The sequence below is a fragment of the Nelumbo lutea genome, chromosome 3, assembly GCF_056320005.1.
Source record: "Nelumbo lutea isolate HS-2025 chromosome 3, American lotus-T2T, whole genome shotgun sequence".
Classification (NCBI taxonomy): domain Eukaryota; kingdom Viridiplantae; phylum Streptophyta; class Magnoliopsida; order Proteales; family Nelumbonaceae; genus Nelumbo; species Nelumbo lutea.
In genome coordinates this window covers 60,728,841-60,747,139 of record NC_142686.1, presented here as the reverse complement: position 1 = coordinate 60,747,139, position 18,299 = coordinate 60,728,841, and the positions used below count along the sequence as shown (strand labels likewise).

Here is an 18,299-nt window from a genome sequence, read left to right as displayed (position 1 = left end):
GGCTCTTAAGATAGAGAAGAAGCAGCTGATTACAACAAAGAATTTGAAGCCAATGCAAAGAAAGTACAAAGTTGGAGATAAAGAAGATGATTTCTTGCATGTTGATACCCATTTTGGAGCTAAAGTTGAGAATGAAGAATTTCAACCTATAGAATTGTTGAAGAAGGAACTTCCAAAACCTATGGTCAACTTGAGGATAATGATCAAGAAGAGATAGATGTTGAGCAAGTTGAAGAAATTCAAGTGCAAGATGCAACTATGTTGGTTGTAGTAGATGTTAGTAAGGAAGCAAGTCATGACTTTACCTTACAAGTTCAATTGGAACCAATTGAAGAATTACAAGTTGGCATAGTACAAGTTCCACCAACATCAATAATGGCAGAAGTTCAATATTTTGCTGAAGAACCAAGGGAAGCTGGACACATAGAGATGGAGATTTCTCAACTAGAAATTGAAGGAAAAGTTTCAAATGCTGCAGTTGAGATTTTGGATATGAAAGTTCATAGTGATAAGCAAGGGGAAGATTCACCACAAGATAGGCTGATTGGTGATGTAAGTAGTCAAGAAGTTAATGTTATTGATTATTTATCAATGAAGGTTATGGAAGGCAGTATTTCAGACATACATTGCTTTCAAGATCCATTTATAGTTTTGTGCATGGCACCTACTCTACAGTCCAAGTATGTTGAAGTAGTTATGGGAATTACTACTCCTTTTGTCATTGAGGTACATCAACTTTTCATCCTCAAGTTTTTCAAAACTTGAGAACGAGTTTTTTTGAACTAGGGGAGAATAATGAAGGAGATGAAGAATGAAATTTGGAATTTTCTTAAGTTGTCTATAGTTCTGTATACTTGGACAGTATGGGTATTTTTGTAATTTTAATTAGATACATGTGGGACCTGGGCTATAACATCTTGTTCCTCTAGTTTAGTAGGGCTTATCTTTCAATTTTCAGTTTATTTGCATTAGTAGATAGAAAGTTATTGTGTTTCTTGATGCACAAGACAAAGAGTGGCATTTTTCGTAATTATTGTGAACAATGTTCCAGGTTGATAAGCCTATATTTGTACATATTTTCATACCTCTAACTTGATGATTTTGGTAATAATGTTTTTGGAATTAGCATGGTATTGCACTAATTATGATTAAATTGTCTTGCAAGATGATCTGGAGCTTAATTGTGCAATTTTAAGGGGGAGTTCGATTTAATTGATCAAGATAATCATAGAGGAAGGGCCATGTAGCAATGATGCTCCATGATGTAGCCATGAAGGAGAGAATCCATTGAAATCGGATTTGATATGTACGCACAAAAATCGGAAATTTTCCAATTTTGATCTAGTTCCCATATTTTGGGCATAACTTTCTGCATACAACTCGGATTGAGGTGATTCAAACGACTAATTAAAGCTAAGAGATAGGGCTACAACTCTTGTGTTTATCACTCAACCTAATTCCGCCGCCAACCAGGTGCAATTCGAGCTACAAGTTTCGGGTCTGGCAATTGGCAATGCAGAAGAGATAGGAATTCAACTGAGATAAAGACTAAGAGACCTAATTTGTGTTGAATTAGGAGTCTGCATTGAGAAGCAATTGAGGGGAAGCTGCACTATAAAAAGGACCATAGACTCAAGGCAAGGGGGCACATCCTTAGAGAAAATTCAGCAAAAAAGAGAAGAGGAAGCAGTCTCAGCACATCAGAAGAGAAGAGGAAGCAATTTCAGCACACCAGAGAAGGAGAGGAAGAATCCGAATTCAAGAGGGAGAAAGGCTTAGTTGCTGCACTTGTCTTCTACCATCAAAGGCTAAAGTTTTTTTGTTATTCTATTCATTCTTTGATGTGTTCTTGTTGTGCTTCCCCTTTAATTTTCTTGAGTATGTTGAATTTAATGATGTCTAGCTAAATTCTCTTAGTTAGGGTTTAGATGGATTTTGATATTAAGATTATATAGTTATTTGTTTAATTCAATTCAAGACCTTTATTATTTGCATGAGGAATTTTTATTGCTATGCTTGATGCTTTAAAAGAATTGGCCAACCTTTTAATGATTTTATGATTCATGCATGACTGACCAAAAGATTGTTATGAATTAGATCCCTAGGCAATAAAAATTGCATGATAGACTATGATATCGAAAGATGATTAGCTCATGTGTGGAATCAAGGAAGCTTAGTGAGTCAAATCCCCTTCTACGATTAGAGGTTTCCAAAGAAATTAATGCTTATTTTTCCTTTTGACAACCACTTAGAAATTTGATGGTAGAATTGGATTAATAAAGGATTAATATGACTTGAAAAAGCTTATTAATTAATTTAGGGAAATACACCATCACATGCAAATAACTTTAATATACTTTAGGGTAATTTCGGTCTTGACTTGGATAAAATAGGTAATTATATAACCTTGATTTAATGAAATCTACACCCTAGCTGCATTCATCCATCAATTCAGTTTTTATTTAGTTCTTGGATTTGCATTAATTCTTTTAGTTTTTATTCATTCAATTGATTCACAAGTTCAACTTAAGTTAGTTTAAAATTGATTTGGAACTGTGATATAGTCTCTGTGGGATCGACACTTTTCTCATCCTTATACGCACATTTGACTAAGGTACACTTGCCTGAATTAGCTGTGTATAAATTACACAACACAAGTCACACAAGTCACTCTACAAACCGTAGAGTGATTCTAGGACCCCTTGGAGTGATTCCTTGGGATTTTTCTCTCTTTTCTCTTTCTTTACCCTTTCTACTCTCTCTTTCTGTCTTGTGTTAGTTTGTTCCAGCCCTACTGCATCATTGAGTGAATCGAAAAAGAACCATCTAGTCAATTGGAAGATTGTATGCAAAGGAAAGGAGGAGGAAGGTGGATTGGGATTGGGTAAGGTGTCCTTAAGGAGTAAACACTTTGCCTGTTGGGAAAATGATTATTGCAATTTCCCATTGATTCAAACAAGCTTTGGCATGCAATTAACAAGAGAATTCATAGACAAAAACTCAACGGGTAGGAGGTAAGTCTAAATTCAAGAGCTTCTTTGACATCACCTTAGAAAGTCATTGCGCCTCCATACTCCTTTCGTTCTTGGCCAATATTAGGTATGATGTCCCATCAGGATCTAGTACCAAATCCTGGAAGGACCTATGGTGATGGTGATGGTGGTGGTGGGGATCAGCTCCTCAAGGATTTGTTTCCTTGCATTTTGTATTTTCAGCTTTGTCATCCAACAAAAACTGCATGGCCTCTAATTGTGTTTCAATGTCCATTCTTGCCTTCTCAACCTACTAGAAGAGGTATCTATTGATCCCAACAAACCTGATTTCAGAATTTGGACTTTAACTACTTTAGGATCATACTCTTATGCATCGTTCTTCCTTGCCCTCTCCAAGGACCCCCATCCTAACCTTGTTTGCCCAATAAATGCCATTTAGGAAGGATTGGTTCCACCTAAAGTTAGAGCTCTCCCTTGAGAGATATACCAAGACAAGTTTAATACTTGTAAGGACTTACAAAGGAGAAAACCATTTTGGCTGCTCTCTCCCCATGCCTACCTTCTATGCAAAGCAAATGGTGAAAGTACATTATACCTGCTAATTTCCTGAATTTTTTTTATTGGTAATCAGTAGGATTTCATTTTATTATAAGAGGAAGAATTACAGTACAGATTAAGATCAATTTTTAAAGACATATGAGAAGCATAGCTTTTGAAAAGTTACAAGACTCCCAAATCTGCCCAGAAAAGTTGATCCCTATGTACCCCTTGTTTTGCCAAAGTATCAGCCATCCCATTTTCTGTTCTCTTATTCCATCTGCGGACTCGAATCATTGAAAATATCACCATTAAAGTTGTGCATTAGAAGAAATTATGGAGCTGTTCTCAAGTTTCACAATAGACAACGTCATTAGAAACTAGAAACAAGTAACTACTACATCTTCAACCAGAACAAAACCTTTGGCTTATTTTTACTCACCCCCCCCCCCCCCGAGTTCTAATAAAGTTAAACTTTGATGGATGCAGTATAGGCAACCCAGGGCTGCGTAGTGTGGGAGGAGTATTCAGGAATGAATAAGGAAAAATTTGAGCAATCTTCTATGGACCTCTTGGGGTTGGAGACTGAACTAAAAAAGAAGTTTGGGCAGTTCTCACAGGGCTAAGAACAAAAGATCTAAAGTCTAAACATGAGAAACCTTATTGAAAACAACTTACATGTGGTAATATGGTGGTTAACAAGCAATCAGTATGCACCTTAGAAACATAGGCATGTCCTACCAAAAACACAAAGACTAACAAACAAGCTGAGAGTAAATGTGAAATGGTTACCACATTCTGCCAATGGTTTGGCATAGAAAGGGGTATTAAGGTATCAGATATACTGGGGTCAAGAGAAGTAGTATTTGTATTTGTTAGGAGGTTAACCTTGGGGTATCTCTCTTCCTTGTAAAATAAGTAACTGTCGTTCATCATTAAAGAATCTTTTATCTCTAAGATCATTTCGATTTGATAAAATATTTGTGTGGTTGCAGAAGGAGAAGTCGCAATACATGGAACCTCCTTTCCTATCTGTTTGGCATTATGGAATACATGTAAATCTTTAATGACAAAAGCCACATGGAATAAGCGGTTATAGCTAAAATTTTCTAATACTTACTCGTATCTGTCCCAGTAGATTTTTAAGCCAAACTAAGATTGGAATAATGAGAACCATGAAAACAATATAATACCAGATAGAGTGTATTAATATGAGAAAAGGGAAAAAAACACCAAGCCCAGATAGATACAATGATTACATGGTTAATGAGAACAATGAAAAACAATATACAGGTATTAACCAAGATTGGAAATTTGGAAATAGTGTTTCACAACAAGGATTGAAATAGTGTTCTAAAGCACAAACCATAAAATAAAAAATCCATCTAGAATTTTATTGGGCTGCAAAATCTCTTAAAAACTTGCCCCTGTAAAATAACAGTATACTATTTCATGAGTCATGACTCGTGACTATATAATGGGGCTATACTATTTCATGACTTTTTGTCTTTGATAAGTTATACTACTTCATGGCTTCTCACTACAGTAATCCTTTAATCAACTCTCAATTTCCTTTAATTGCTTAAATTTCTTTAATCTTGCTACTTGGTAAGATACAAAAAGCATGTTATTAGTAAACATCAATTCCTTGTTTTTCATCTTTCTTCTTTCACCAGTCCCTCTTTCAAACATCCAAATCCAGATTCATTCTAAATTTCTGAATAATAATAATAATAATAATAATAATAGTAGTAATAATAATAATAATAATAGCAACAACAACAACAACAACAATAATAATAGGGCCCTGTTCTTTGTAAGCCTATTATTTAGCAAGAAAACAGTTCCGGATTATTTCACTTACCCAGATATAGTATTCTTCATTGGATTGAATGTTGATGTGAAAATCAGAATATCACCCTTTGCTTGTTCTATAGCCTTCTGTTCACTGAGGCCCACTACAGAAAGAGGAGGTATACTGCAAAGTGCCAAGTAAAAAACATTCATATTCTGAATATATTTTCAAATCTAAAATATGATAAAGAAAACAGAGTTACTTTCACAATCATACAGTTACCTACTTGATATAAACTTGCAAAAATCCCCCACCAAAAAAAAAAAAAAATAGTAACTGATCAACGGAAGAAATGTTTAGCTGCTTGAGATCCAACTAAACAATCAATAATTCTGATACACATATTAGCCACCCCTGTTTCCAGCATTCTAATTTGTTGCAATCAAAGTAGGTAAGTGAATTTTCTTATAGTTAACATTAAATTTTATAGAAATTACTATAATGTATAAGTACAACTGAGGGTGGTCCCTGGTGCAACAGTTGGGTTGCTCCATTGCAACCTGGGCGACCAGGGTTCAAATCTTGGAAACAGCCTCTCTTATGTGAAGGGGTAAGGCTTCATACATCTGTCCCTCCCCAGACCCTGCATTGGTGGGAGCCTCGTGCTCTGGGCTGCCCTTTATTTTTATGTACAACTGCCAAACAGCCCAGAAGGTTATAGCATCACCAATTCATTTTACTTACAAGGCTAACTGGTAACCCAAATCAACAAAGCCACTGATCTATGAACCCAAGAAATGTGATGTTCATGATGTTTCTATATTGCCAAGTTACCTTGCTGCCTCCCCTCATCCATCCCACTAATACTTTCAAGCATGGTTTTAAATGGCTAAAGGCAGAAGCAAGGCAGTTGAGTGTCTGAGGGGTGAGGTGTAAACCTCAAGGTAATAAGCCTCAAACTACATGCATACATACATACAATTCTACATATGTAATATTTTAATTTTATGTATAGATAAATAGTATTCATAATGTATGTATGTATGTGTTTAAATATATATATATATATATATATATATATAATTTTTTTGCAAGTAGTACAATTCGTTCCTTTTTATATCCAAACTTACATATTTCTTTTTATTACACATATATTCTATATAATATGATTCTTATAATTTTTATTTTCTATTTTTCTTATGTTTATAATATTATTTACCTTAATTAAATAATATATAATATATTTATTTTTAATTTTATGCATTTATATATGCAATATATTTCTTTCATAAGAAATTTATATATTTACTTCTTAATTACATATATATTTGTTTTAGTATGACTCCTATGTTTTTGCAATTTTATATTTTGTTTTGTTTCATGCTTGTAACCTTCTTTACCGAAATTAGGGATGGTAATTTGACCTGCCCTTGTCGAGGCTTTGACACACCCGACCCCGGTTGAGGCGGGTTTTTTGACCTTTGATCAGGTTCAAGGAAGTTTTGGAGAAACCCAAAACTATGGTGACCAGGGACAGGGCAAGGATGGTATTTGTCCACCCTTTCCCAACCCCAGCCCCAAATCCACCCCAACTAATACCTACCTATATAATTCTAGGTAGGTTTCAAAAAATAGTAAAAAATAGATTTGCAAGTAGGAATGACTAGTGTGGGGTGGGGCAAATTCGAGGATCCCTATTCCTCACAGGGCATGCAAAACTTGGTCACTCAATGCCCCTTTTCATGAGCTGAGCTTGAATAGCTCAATTTTGTGTCCACCTCTAGCTCCTACTGAAGCTATTCTTGTTCTCCTCTTCTAGCTAACCTTTTATTCCTTATTCCTTCTATCAGATGTAAATATGTCCTTCAAATCAGGTATAAAACTAATAAAAATAAGAAAAGTGAGAGAGAAAAGGTTACACCAGAATAAAAAAAAATTTAATGGGTTTTTCTCTCCCTTCACTAATCTTTTATTAATCTTAATAAATTATGCTAATTACAAGTCTGCCCTTTATGTGAGCAGCCAGCAAAGCAAGAACTAAAAAAAAAATATTAACAGGCCCGTTAACTCATAAAACAGATAGAACACTACTTAAGCATAAAACAAATATTAGGGTCCACTCGGCCCAGTCTCTCTACACTCCCCCTCAAGTTGAGCATAGAAGTCAATCTTGCCCAACTTGCTTAGTGTGTTAGCTTTCCTTTTGGAACACCTCTGGTCAAAACATCAGCCAACTGCTCTTCTAAAGCAATAAATGGAAAGCAAACTTCCCATAAAGCAACTTTCTCCCTTATGAAATGTCTATCAACCTCTATGTGCTTAGTTCTGTCATGCTGAACAAAATTATATGCAATGTTGATAGCTGCCTAGTTGTCACAGTAGAGCATCATTGGCTTTTCATGGTCAATACCCAACTCCCAAAAGTGATATCAACCACAATAGTTCAAACACTCCATGTGCCATTGCCCTGTACTCTGCTTCAACTGAGGATCTGACAACTACAGACTATTTCTTCTCCATGAGACAATGTTCCCTGCCACCAAAGCACAATATCCCGAGGTGGATCTCCTATCATCTATACATCTGGCCCAGACAACATTAGTGCATGCCTCTAGCTTCATGTGTCCATGCTTGGGAAATAGAATACATTTCCTTATAGTGCCTTTCAAGTAGCACAAAACTCTTTCTGCAACTATTGAATGTGTATCTCTGGGAGAATGCATAAACTGACTAATAACACTTACTACAAAGGAAACATCTAGCTGAGTCATGTAGAGATATAACAACTTCCCGAACAGTCTCTGGAACACTCCCCTATCGATCAACAGTTAACCATCAGTGGCAGAAAGCTTATGGTTTAGGTCTATAGGGGTGGAAGCCGGTTTAGCACCAAGTTTACCAGTCTCTGCAAAGAGATCAAGAATATACTTGCATTGAGAAATGAAGATACCATCCTTAAATCTAGCAACTTCAATTCCCAAGAAGTATCTGAGATCCCCTGAATCTTTTATCTCAAATTCAGTGTTAAAAAATCTTTTGAGTTTAATCACTTCTTGAGTATCATTACCTGTAACCACAATGTCGTCAACAGAAACAATCAGAAAAGACACCAAAGAGTTACTTCTCTTCACAAATAAAGCATGATCAAATTGAGTTTGTGCATAACCAAAAGAAACAAGGGCAGCTCTAAATCACTGAAACCAGGTCTAGGGGATTGTTTGAGACCATAAAGAGACTTCTTCAATTTGCACACCTTCCCTTGCATTTCCTTTCCATACACCTTTGGAGATAAAGACATGTAGACCTCTTCATGTAGGTCTCCATTCAAGAAGGCATTTTTTACATCAAACTGGTGAAGGGGCCAATCGAAAGTAGCAGCTAAATTCAACAAAACTCGAACCAAAGTCATTTTAGCCACAGGAGAAAAGTCTCAAGGTAATCAATAACATACATCTGAGTGTACCCCTTAGCAACCAATCGAGCCTCAAACCTCTCATTAATGCCATTAGAATGATATTTGATAGTGAATACCCATTTACAACCCACTAGTTCCTTCCCTTCAGGCAAATCCACAACATCCCAGGTATGGTTCTTATGCAAAGCATCTAGTTCAGTCATCATAGCATCCCTCCATTCAAATTTGGACAAGGCTTCTGGTACAAACTTGGGAATCACAAGGGTAGATATAGAGGCAAGAAAGTGTTAGACAGTGTATGCCCTTAGCTCCAATCAGAATGATGTACCTTATGGCATTTATTGTAAATGAATAAAGTACATATTTGATTCATGTTATTGTGGCATGTTTCTGTGTAATACCCTTAAACTGGACACATATGAGACTCGTGTTAGTTTAGAATGTTCACAGTCGTTGGGTAAGTCTGAGGAGATTTATCCTGCCAAGGCTGACACTGATGTGCCGCCATGTTGGTTGGGGTAGCATGTCTCAGCTACCAGGGTGAGACCCGAGGTACATGCAGTGTAGGTTTACTTGAAACCCTGAACCGGACCAAAATTCCAGTATTGCCCTGGACCTTGGAGATTGATGGGCAAAACTGGAATGTTACGCCTGACCCCTAGACTCGATTATGATACTGCACTAGGTGTCGGATTGGGCTGTCTTTGATATGCCAATTAGTGAGATCATTAGAGGGGGTCAAAACCTGGGTATGTTGGAACAGTCTGAGAATTCATTTGAGTGGGTGATCATAGTGACAGGATCAACCCCTTTGTCAAATAAAGGTAATGATCGGGGATGCACTCTCTCCGATGGAAACCAAAGCTACCGGCAGCCAATTTCAATCGTTGAAATTTGTTTTTGCAAAATATATTTATATAAAGATATACATATATATTACGATTTCAAAATGTTTGCAAAAGGTTTTAATTCCCGGGATCCATGTGAGTAGAGAGTGCAACACTGTTCCTTGCAGCTAAGGGAGAGGTCCTCTCTTGTCGGGCAGTGTTTGATCATTATGGGCTGAGAGGTTAAGTATAAGACCATTGAGGGTAATACCTAATGGGCTAATCTTGCATCTGCCCACAGTCCCTGGGTTTTTTTAAGGTGGCTTGGCCCAGGGACCACTTGGTGTAAGTGTTGGGCCCATTAAGAGCCCATGGTGATGGGCTCTGGGGTTCACTGCCCACAACAGTGAATTCGGCCAGGTCTTGTAACAGAGGCTAGGCCGAACCCATGCGGCTGATGTGTAGATCAATGTTTGGGTCCCACGCCATACAAGGAAACCCAACTAGGCAGCAGTTTGGAAGGTTAGTGAGCACATACACTTAATGGGCCTAAAGCCCAATTCGAGCTGGTCTAATTTGATTAGTTAAAGAAGGGGGCGGATCTGGGATTTGGATCAATAGATAGGATAGGGAGTTATCCCTATCCACTCAGAGAGTCCAGATCCAAATACAGATTTGGATTTGGAAACTCCTAATAAGATTAGGAGGGGCTGATCTAATCTACAGATAAGATAAGGGCTTATCCTTATCTCTTAAAGAGAAGTCCTGATCCAAATACAGATTTGGATTAGGAAACTCCTAATGAGATTAGGAGCTCTCTTTAAGGCTATAAAAGGAGGAGGGTGAACCTCCAATCCTCTCATCACAACAGATCTTAGATCACAGAAAGAGAGAAGACAGCTATAGTAAGACTGCGCCATCTTCTGCTCTTGCGCCCTCCTCCTGCTGTCGCTATTGCAAGTTCGATCTCCACTGTAGGAGCGATCAAGAAGAGTTCTTGATATCAGTTTTTGGAGAAGAACTTATATGAAGTTGTGCTCACATAGCCTCCATCGAATTCTTGCTGAAGGATTCGGTTCTTGGGAAGAACCACCTGCTGATTCTGCTCCACCCTACACTATGTCATCTTCAGTGGGAGCAGTCTTTGGAGCTTTCCTTGGGTGTGAACACCTTCATTGGGAGTTACTGCTACTCCGTATCAGGTATATCCCTCTCCTCCCTTTTGGTTTCAGATCTAGTTCGGTTCTTGGTTCAAGATTGATCCTTGAAAATGCATATTTTCTAAAACAGGGAATGTGATTCCTAGATGAGAGAGAAAGAAATTTTGAAATTTCGCCCTACCTTCCTGCAAGGTTCGGCCATCCATATGATGGATCTCTCATCCCTTTAGTGGTATCAAAGCCATGGTTCAAATCTTGAACCGAAATAGATCAGATCTAAACCTACGCAAATGGGCAGAAGGCGTTCTACCCGATTTGCGCAGATTGTGGTTTTTTTGGGAAATTGTTTCCTAGATCAAGGGCGAATGATCTGAAATTAATTCTTTATAAATTTGAAATATATTTAGAATTGTTCTTTATAATTTTCTTGATTTATGGGTTGTTCGTACAAAGGAGATCAAACTCTTTATTGGCGCAGGATATTTACAGATGTTTACTTTCTGGTCTATAATTAATTTTTTTTTAATTTTTAGATTGAATGTATAGGATTTCGATCTGATGTAATATTGATAGAAAATTAGGGTTTTTCTATTTATTTTATTTCAAGGTCGAAGTTGGATGCACAGAAGGAGATTTCGCAGATAAGAAAATCGCTATCTGCGATTTGCAGTTTATGAAACTGCAAACTGTGATCTAACATCTGTTTTGCAGGTTGGGAGATGTGCGAACAGCCCTGTTATTGATTTCTGATTGCCTTTGATCAATAATTAATTTCAGATCATTTTCTTGAATTAATTCTTGAACTAAAATTCAAACCCTAGACCTATTCGAACCAGATCGGACCAAACTGGTTAGACCGAATCTGTGGTTCGATGGGGGCTGTTCTCAGCCCTAATTTCCCACTTTTGGGTCAAGGGATTGATGTTTAATTGTGAGACTTAATTCGGCCCACACCTGTAAGGCCAATTTTAAAACGTTAAAACTGCTTAAGCCCACTAACTGCACAAAAGCTATATGGGCCGAACTGCTTAATGCTATTCAGCCCATATACCGAGATAATATTAATCAGTAATATTATGGATTAAATTGGGCCTTAATAATGGGCTTCATAGATATTAATTGATTGGATCAATTCTATCCTTGCATGTGATGTATGGATGTGTGATGTGCAACGTTCATGGGCCATACGTACTTGGCCCATGCTGATACGATAGTGGCTCTTGCACACACCATGGCTGAATGCACATCATTGCCATGGTGTCCTTAAAGATCATTGGATGATCTCCCTTTGTGGTGGGCCTCACACCTCCCTGAAGAGGATCCGTGCAAAACCCTAGCCATTTTGGGCCCATCGAAATCTAGCTTTATGAAAGTCAGTGGGAGCCACTTTGGTTTGACCTAAATTAAACTAGGGCGTAATAACTTTGTTCCCTCCTGAAATATGAGTGCATGTGATAGGGAGATTCATATGATAAACTCTCTAAAGGCCTTTCATCATTAGCATGAAGATGGGTCCTTCAGTAATGAGGAAACGCACCATAAAATTGGGCTATCCATTTGCTGCTGGATCTGTTGGAATGTTTCATAAGATGATAGGGGCGTCATAGACCGATGTGGGAAGGGCCTATCCTAAAATGGAAGACCCTCTCGCGGTACCTTGGCGTTCACGAATATGATGGGTGAGCACTCACTAGACAGAAAGGTTTAACCTAAAATGGCAATGAACCTTGTCTAACAGAGGCCAAAGGGAAAGTTCATTTGATGAGTGGATATGATCCTTCATAGAAAGGTGGTGGGGTTATGCAGCTGAAACAATTGGCTCCATGCACCCTATGTAGTTTCCCACATTTCCAGAGACAATTCGCTGTCTCCGTCACTGAGATAGGAGGGAAATCTCGAAGATGAACAAATGGAAAGGGAACATAGATTAAAAGCCATATCTATGTAGATAACATGAATCAAATTAGGTTGTGGACTAATGTTTGCTTTTTATCAGAAATGACAAACGGACAATTTGCAAAGCTGTTGGATGACAACAAACTGAAAGGACCAAACTATGTTGACTGGTGCCGTAACCTTATGTTGGTCCTAACTTCTGAAAAGTTTGACAAAGTGGCTAAAAACCCTGCCCCGGAGCGTCCGGGAGATAGGGCTTCTGAGGCCCGTAGGAGGGACTACCAAGAGTGGGAAGAGAAAAATTCCCTAGCCTGGTGCTATATCATTGCCTCCCTGGACAATCCGATACAGAGGCAATTCGATCAGATCGAGCTAGTCAAGGACATATTAGACAGTTTAAAGACAATGTACGAAAAGCAGAACCATTCTACTCGGCAAAAGGTCTTGAAACAGTTCATGACCGCCAGCAGGTTCATGACCATTGTCTTCGGATGATGGGCTATATCAATGAACTTAAGGCTCTTGGATCCGGGCTAGACCATGTCACTAAGGTAGACGCCATACTAAATTCTTTGCCTCCTTCCTTCAATCAGCTCATCATGAATTACAACATGAACAAGCTGAATGTCAGCACTCAGGAACTCAGCAATATGTTGCAGAAGGCCGAAGAACTGATTAAGAAGGATGAGCCTCTTGCTATGCTTTGTTGAAGCTAGCAAGTCGGACAAGAAAAAGAGGAAGGCAAAGAAGAAACCCTAGAAGAAAGCCACCAAGCCCAAGAAGCAGAAGAAGGACAAAGCATCAGATGCTTGTCACTTCTGCAAACAAACCGGGCACTGGAAGAGGAACTGTCCTCAGTACCTGGAATCCAAGAAAGGTAATTTCGAATCCTGTGTCATAGAAACCAATTTGTTGGTAACTTCTGCTCCCTGGAGTATTGACTCTGGGGCATCAACTCATGCGTGTAACTCACTGTAGGGGTTCAGGATAAGCAGAAGACTGAGTGACGGAGAAGTAATTCTTTACTTGGGGACTTCTACAAGTATTGCAACTATGGCTATAGGAACCGTAGAGTTATTTTTCAGAGAATGATCAATTGTATTAAAAGATTGTCTTTATGTACAAAATTTGAGAAGAAATTTGATTTCAATTGACAGTATGGCCGGCCAAAAATAAGGGGAGGAGAAGAGAAGAGAAGAGGAGAAGAAGAGAAGAGAAGAGAGAGAAGAAAGAAGGGTTTTGCAATGTAACAGTACTGGCGGTGCCAACCTTTATTTTAATATATATAGGGCGGTAAAAATAACAAGGGAAAAGACCCTTGTGCCCCTAAGTACAATAACAGACATAACGGAAAGAAAAAACGAAATAAAAAACATTTTAATTAGCCAAACAAACCCTAACATCAGCAACTAAATTATTTTAGCACTCCCCCTCAAGTTGGAGCATAGATGTCAATCATGCCCAACTTGTCACACAAATCTTTGTGTCGCACATGATGAAGACCTTTGGTGAAGATATCTACAAGTTCTTCTGAGCTGACATATGGAGTACACACTTCTCCACTTTCAAGTTTCTCTCTAATAAAATGCTTGTCCACTTCAATGTGTTTCATCCTATCATGCAGAACTGGATTAGCAGCAATATTGATGGCAGCTTTATTGTCACAGTAGAGTGACATAGGATTGCTCACTGTGAAACCCAATTCACCTAACAGATTTCTTATCCACATGATTTCCGCAACTCCATGAGCCATCGCTCTATACTCTGCTTCAGCACTGGATCTAGCCACCACACTTTGTTTTTTGCTTCTCCATGTGACAAGGTTTCCTCCTGCAAAGGCACAATACCCACTAGTAGACTTTTGGTCATTGACTGCTCCTACCCAATCTGCATCAGTATATACTTCCACTTTTAAGTGATTGTGTTTCTGGAACAAACCAGCTCCAGGAAACTTCTTGAGATATCTCAAGATCCTCTCTGCAGCCTCAAAGTGAGTTGTCCTAGGGCTGTGCATGAATTGACTAAGGACATCCACTGCATAGGCAATATCAGGCCTGGTCATAGACAAATACAAAAGTCTCCCCACGAGTCTCTGGAACATCTTTACATCTTTCAAAAAATCTCCCTGACTGACTCCCAAATGGTGATTAGGTTCAATAGGTGAATCAAATGGTTTTACCCCCAACTTGCCTGTATCTTTTAGTAGATCTAGTACATATTTCTGTTAGGAAATAAAGATGCCCTTGGGAGAGCGGGCAACTTCAATTCCAAGGAAGTACCGTAGGGGGAATAAATCCTTCACCTCAAATTTAGTGGCTAAGAATTTTTTCAGTCTCCGGATTTCAGCCTCCCAATCTCCTGTGATCACTATGTCATCCACATACACAATAAGAGTTGCAATTTACCTTCACCTCTTTTCACAAATAGAGTATGATCTGACTGGCATTGTTTGAACCCCATCTGTTGAACTGCTAAATGAAACTTACTAAACCAAGCCCGAGGTGATTGTTTCAACCCATATAGAGATTTCTCATACTGGTCATAGTCCTGTAGTGATGATAATTACTCAGTTGTGAATATCAGAATGTTTCCCCCTAAGCATTGTGATCCGTCTCATAATCCTTTGATAGCAAATAACTCCTATAGATCCTTTCTTTGTAACTCCTTGGTCCATAGGCATTCATCACAATCCACTCAAATCCATTCCACACATCTCAATTTTACTGAAACTGTAAATTGGCCAACCAGTTCCTCCACACATTCATATACATCATAGCGCCATGTTTTTAAAATACCCCCTAAAGCTCTCCAAGAGGCTGCATATGACCAATCAAAAATCCTAAAGGACCAAATACTTGTAATCCATATGGTGTCCACCTCAGTCAGCTTTTTACTTGTAATAAAACTATCTCAGGCCTCTCCTTCCTTAGGACATCTCTTATTGTTCTTTTCCTAGAGCTTCCAAATTCTTGACATTCCAACTTATAATTTTCATCCTTGGTTTCTCTTATTGCCCAAGCCTTTTCCTCTTTTCCTTCCTTACATCCTCTCCCTTCTAGAGTTCCCATCTATGTCACATCTTAATTTCTCAATTTCACCCTTTTTTCTCTTCCTTTGTGTGGTTTGATTCTCAACAGTTTTCCTAGAATAACCTTTTGTTTCTTTCTGATTGATCATTTCAGCACCCATGCTTCTAACAAATTCATTGAGCTGATCTTCCACAACTTACCCAATTCTATTTTCAGCTTCTGGCCTTGCTTACTCAAGAACTCCCCAAGTTTCCTTTTGAACCTATCCCCTCTTTCCTTCTCCTTGTTACCTAGCTTCCCTACTACTAAATCCCTAAAGGTATCCAATAACCAAATCCAAAATTTTATCTCTACTCTCTTAATCTTTTACTTCCATTCAACCCCTTCTATCTCTTCCTTATTATTCCCTTCCCTTTCTTAAGCATTCATGGTTTCCTCTGAGGTTGTGAGGATAGGACTTTCTACAATGACTGCATTAGAGAAAACTGCATACAAATTACAAAAACAAGTGAGGTTTGATATTTCATTGGATCAAGGTGACATTGATGAATAAACCAATGTTTTGCATGTTTCTTATCATTAACAGTTTGGGTTTGCTATCACCTTCCATAGACTCTGCAGGTCTTACCTCCTTGGTTTTTTTACTCATCCCTGCGGTCACATCAACCAATTGGTGCAATGCCGCTAATGAAGCTTTCTTCATTTGACACTGAGTGTGGTCAACTATCTATTCTACATACACCCTATATTGCCTGACGAGGATTCAAAGCTCCTTCTTTAGAATGGCCTTAAGTGATTCAATATAATCAACACCCTTTAGTATTCAAAGCTCCTTTTTGCCGACAGGAAGGAGCTTTGAATCCACCTTGCCAATTCCAGTACTATCGTCTGACTCTTCATCCTCAGATTCATCACAATGTACTCATCCCTTATCATTCCCAAGTTCCCTGATGTCATTGCTCTCCCGGTGGTATATTGGACAAATGATAGCACTTGAGTAAAGTTCCAATACAAAGTGAAAGGGGTGACCTGGGCTTGGGGGAAGATACAATTCACTGGCCTGTCTATAAAAGTCAAGCTACTAAAAATTTTTCATATATAAAATAGACATCAAGCTTTTTGAAAGTTAAATCAAAATTAATAACATGGTTTAACTTTATATTGAAAGTAAAAGAATGATAAATATATGCTAATGTGCATATAAATATGTGCTATAAGAAAGAAATTTGTTACCAGAACACAGCATGAGGTACATTACTGTAATCAGGTTTAGCAGATTGACCACCAAAAACAGTTTTCTGCAGGCAATGCAAAAGAAAACCTTTTAACACAAGGCAAAGTACTCCTTTGCACCAATCAAAGAATAAACAAAGAAATATCATGGTAATAAATCCTCAGTGAAGCCCCAGTTGATCACATACTGAAAAGCTGGTTGCCTCCATTAAGGCAACAGGAGTAAGATTGATCCGGTTAGTAACATCACCAACAGCCCATATGCTAGGGACATTGGTCCTGGAGTACTCATCTACCTGAAAACACAAACTAACATCATTAATAATCCTCCACAATGTCCTGCAATCATATTATAAACTTATCAGCCTTCACAAAACACATTTAGTAATTTTAGTCAACATGATTTGTTTCATTTTCATTGAATAGATACAATGCAGTCAATAGTTGGATAAAGTTGATGAGAGACTTAAAACACATTTGGTAATCTTAGTTAATCCTAAATACTCTGTCAGTACTTAGGATTCCAGTGGGGGTTAGTAGAAGACTGGAAATGTTGATGAGAGACTTTTTATGGGAGCCAGGGGAGGAGAAGAAGGACCATACAGTAAGTTGGGAAGTGATTTATAGAAGTAAGAAGTATGGTGGTTTAGGTCTTGGGAACATTCAAGACAGGAATATTGTATCTATAGCTGGCCTCACAATCATTTTATAGAATTTCCCTTTTAATCCAAGCATAGTTGTCAAGGCGACTAGGCGAGGCTAAGCAACCATGGGGCACCCAGGCGATGGAATCTGACCTAAACTATTTTATAAGTTTAGCCTTTAGGAACTAGGAAGGGAGTAGGTTTGGCTGTTAAAAATATAGGTGCAGGAAGCCAGAAACTAGGAAGGGAAGAAGAAGAAGAAGAAGAAGGAGGAGGAGGAGGAAGAGGAGGAGGAGGAGGAGGGAGGAGAATAGGGGTGGAGCCCCTGTTTTTCGTTAAAAAAAAAAAGCTGGAAGGAGGGGTAGAGCCCCTGTTTTTTCGAAAAAAAAAAAAAAAAAGCATTGAATATGGGCTGGAAGAAGAAGAAGAAGAAGAGGGGCGGAGCCCCTGATTTTTCAAAAAAAAAAAAAAAACATTGAATCTGGGCTGGAAGAAGAAGAAGAAGAAGAAGAAGAAGAAGAAGGAGGAGGAGGAGGAGGAGGATAGGGGCGGAGCCCATGTTTTTTCGAAGAAAAAAAGAACTGAAGCTGGGCTGGAAGAGAAGAATCCCCTGTTTTTTCGAAGAAAAAAAAAAGAGCACTGAAGCTGGATTTAGGCACCCGCCTATTGACAACTATTAATCCAAGTGGTATTCTCCTATCACATAGGACTCCAGATGCACCCCCTCCATTTTTCCCATCCTACTCTAATTCTATGGGTGACATCCTCTT

General features: G+C 38.3%; 1 protein-coding gene across 2 annotated transcripts in view; it reads right to left on the bottom strand.

Annotated features, from left to right (window-relative positions):
• The window catches only part of LOC148865238 (glutathione reductase, cytosolic-like), a 79,714-nt gene that overhangs the window by 16,379 nt on the left and 45,036 nt on the right, over positions 1 to 18,299 (bottom strand). For both annotated transcript variants that reach the window (XM_088980757.1, XM_088980758.1), the window contains exons 12-14: positions 17,074 to 17,181; positions 16,886 to 16,950; positions 5,395 to 5,508 (exon numbers count right to left, since the gene is read on the bottom strand). In XM_088980757.1, the coding sequence (XP_088836883.1) occupies positions 5,395 to 5,508; positions 16,886 to 16,950; positions 17,074 to 17,181 (287 nt within the window). The remainder of the gene's footprint in view (positions 1 to 5,394; positions 5,509 to 16,885; positions 16,951 to 17,073; positions 17,182 to 18,299) is intronic.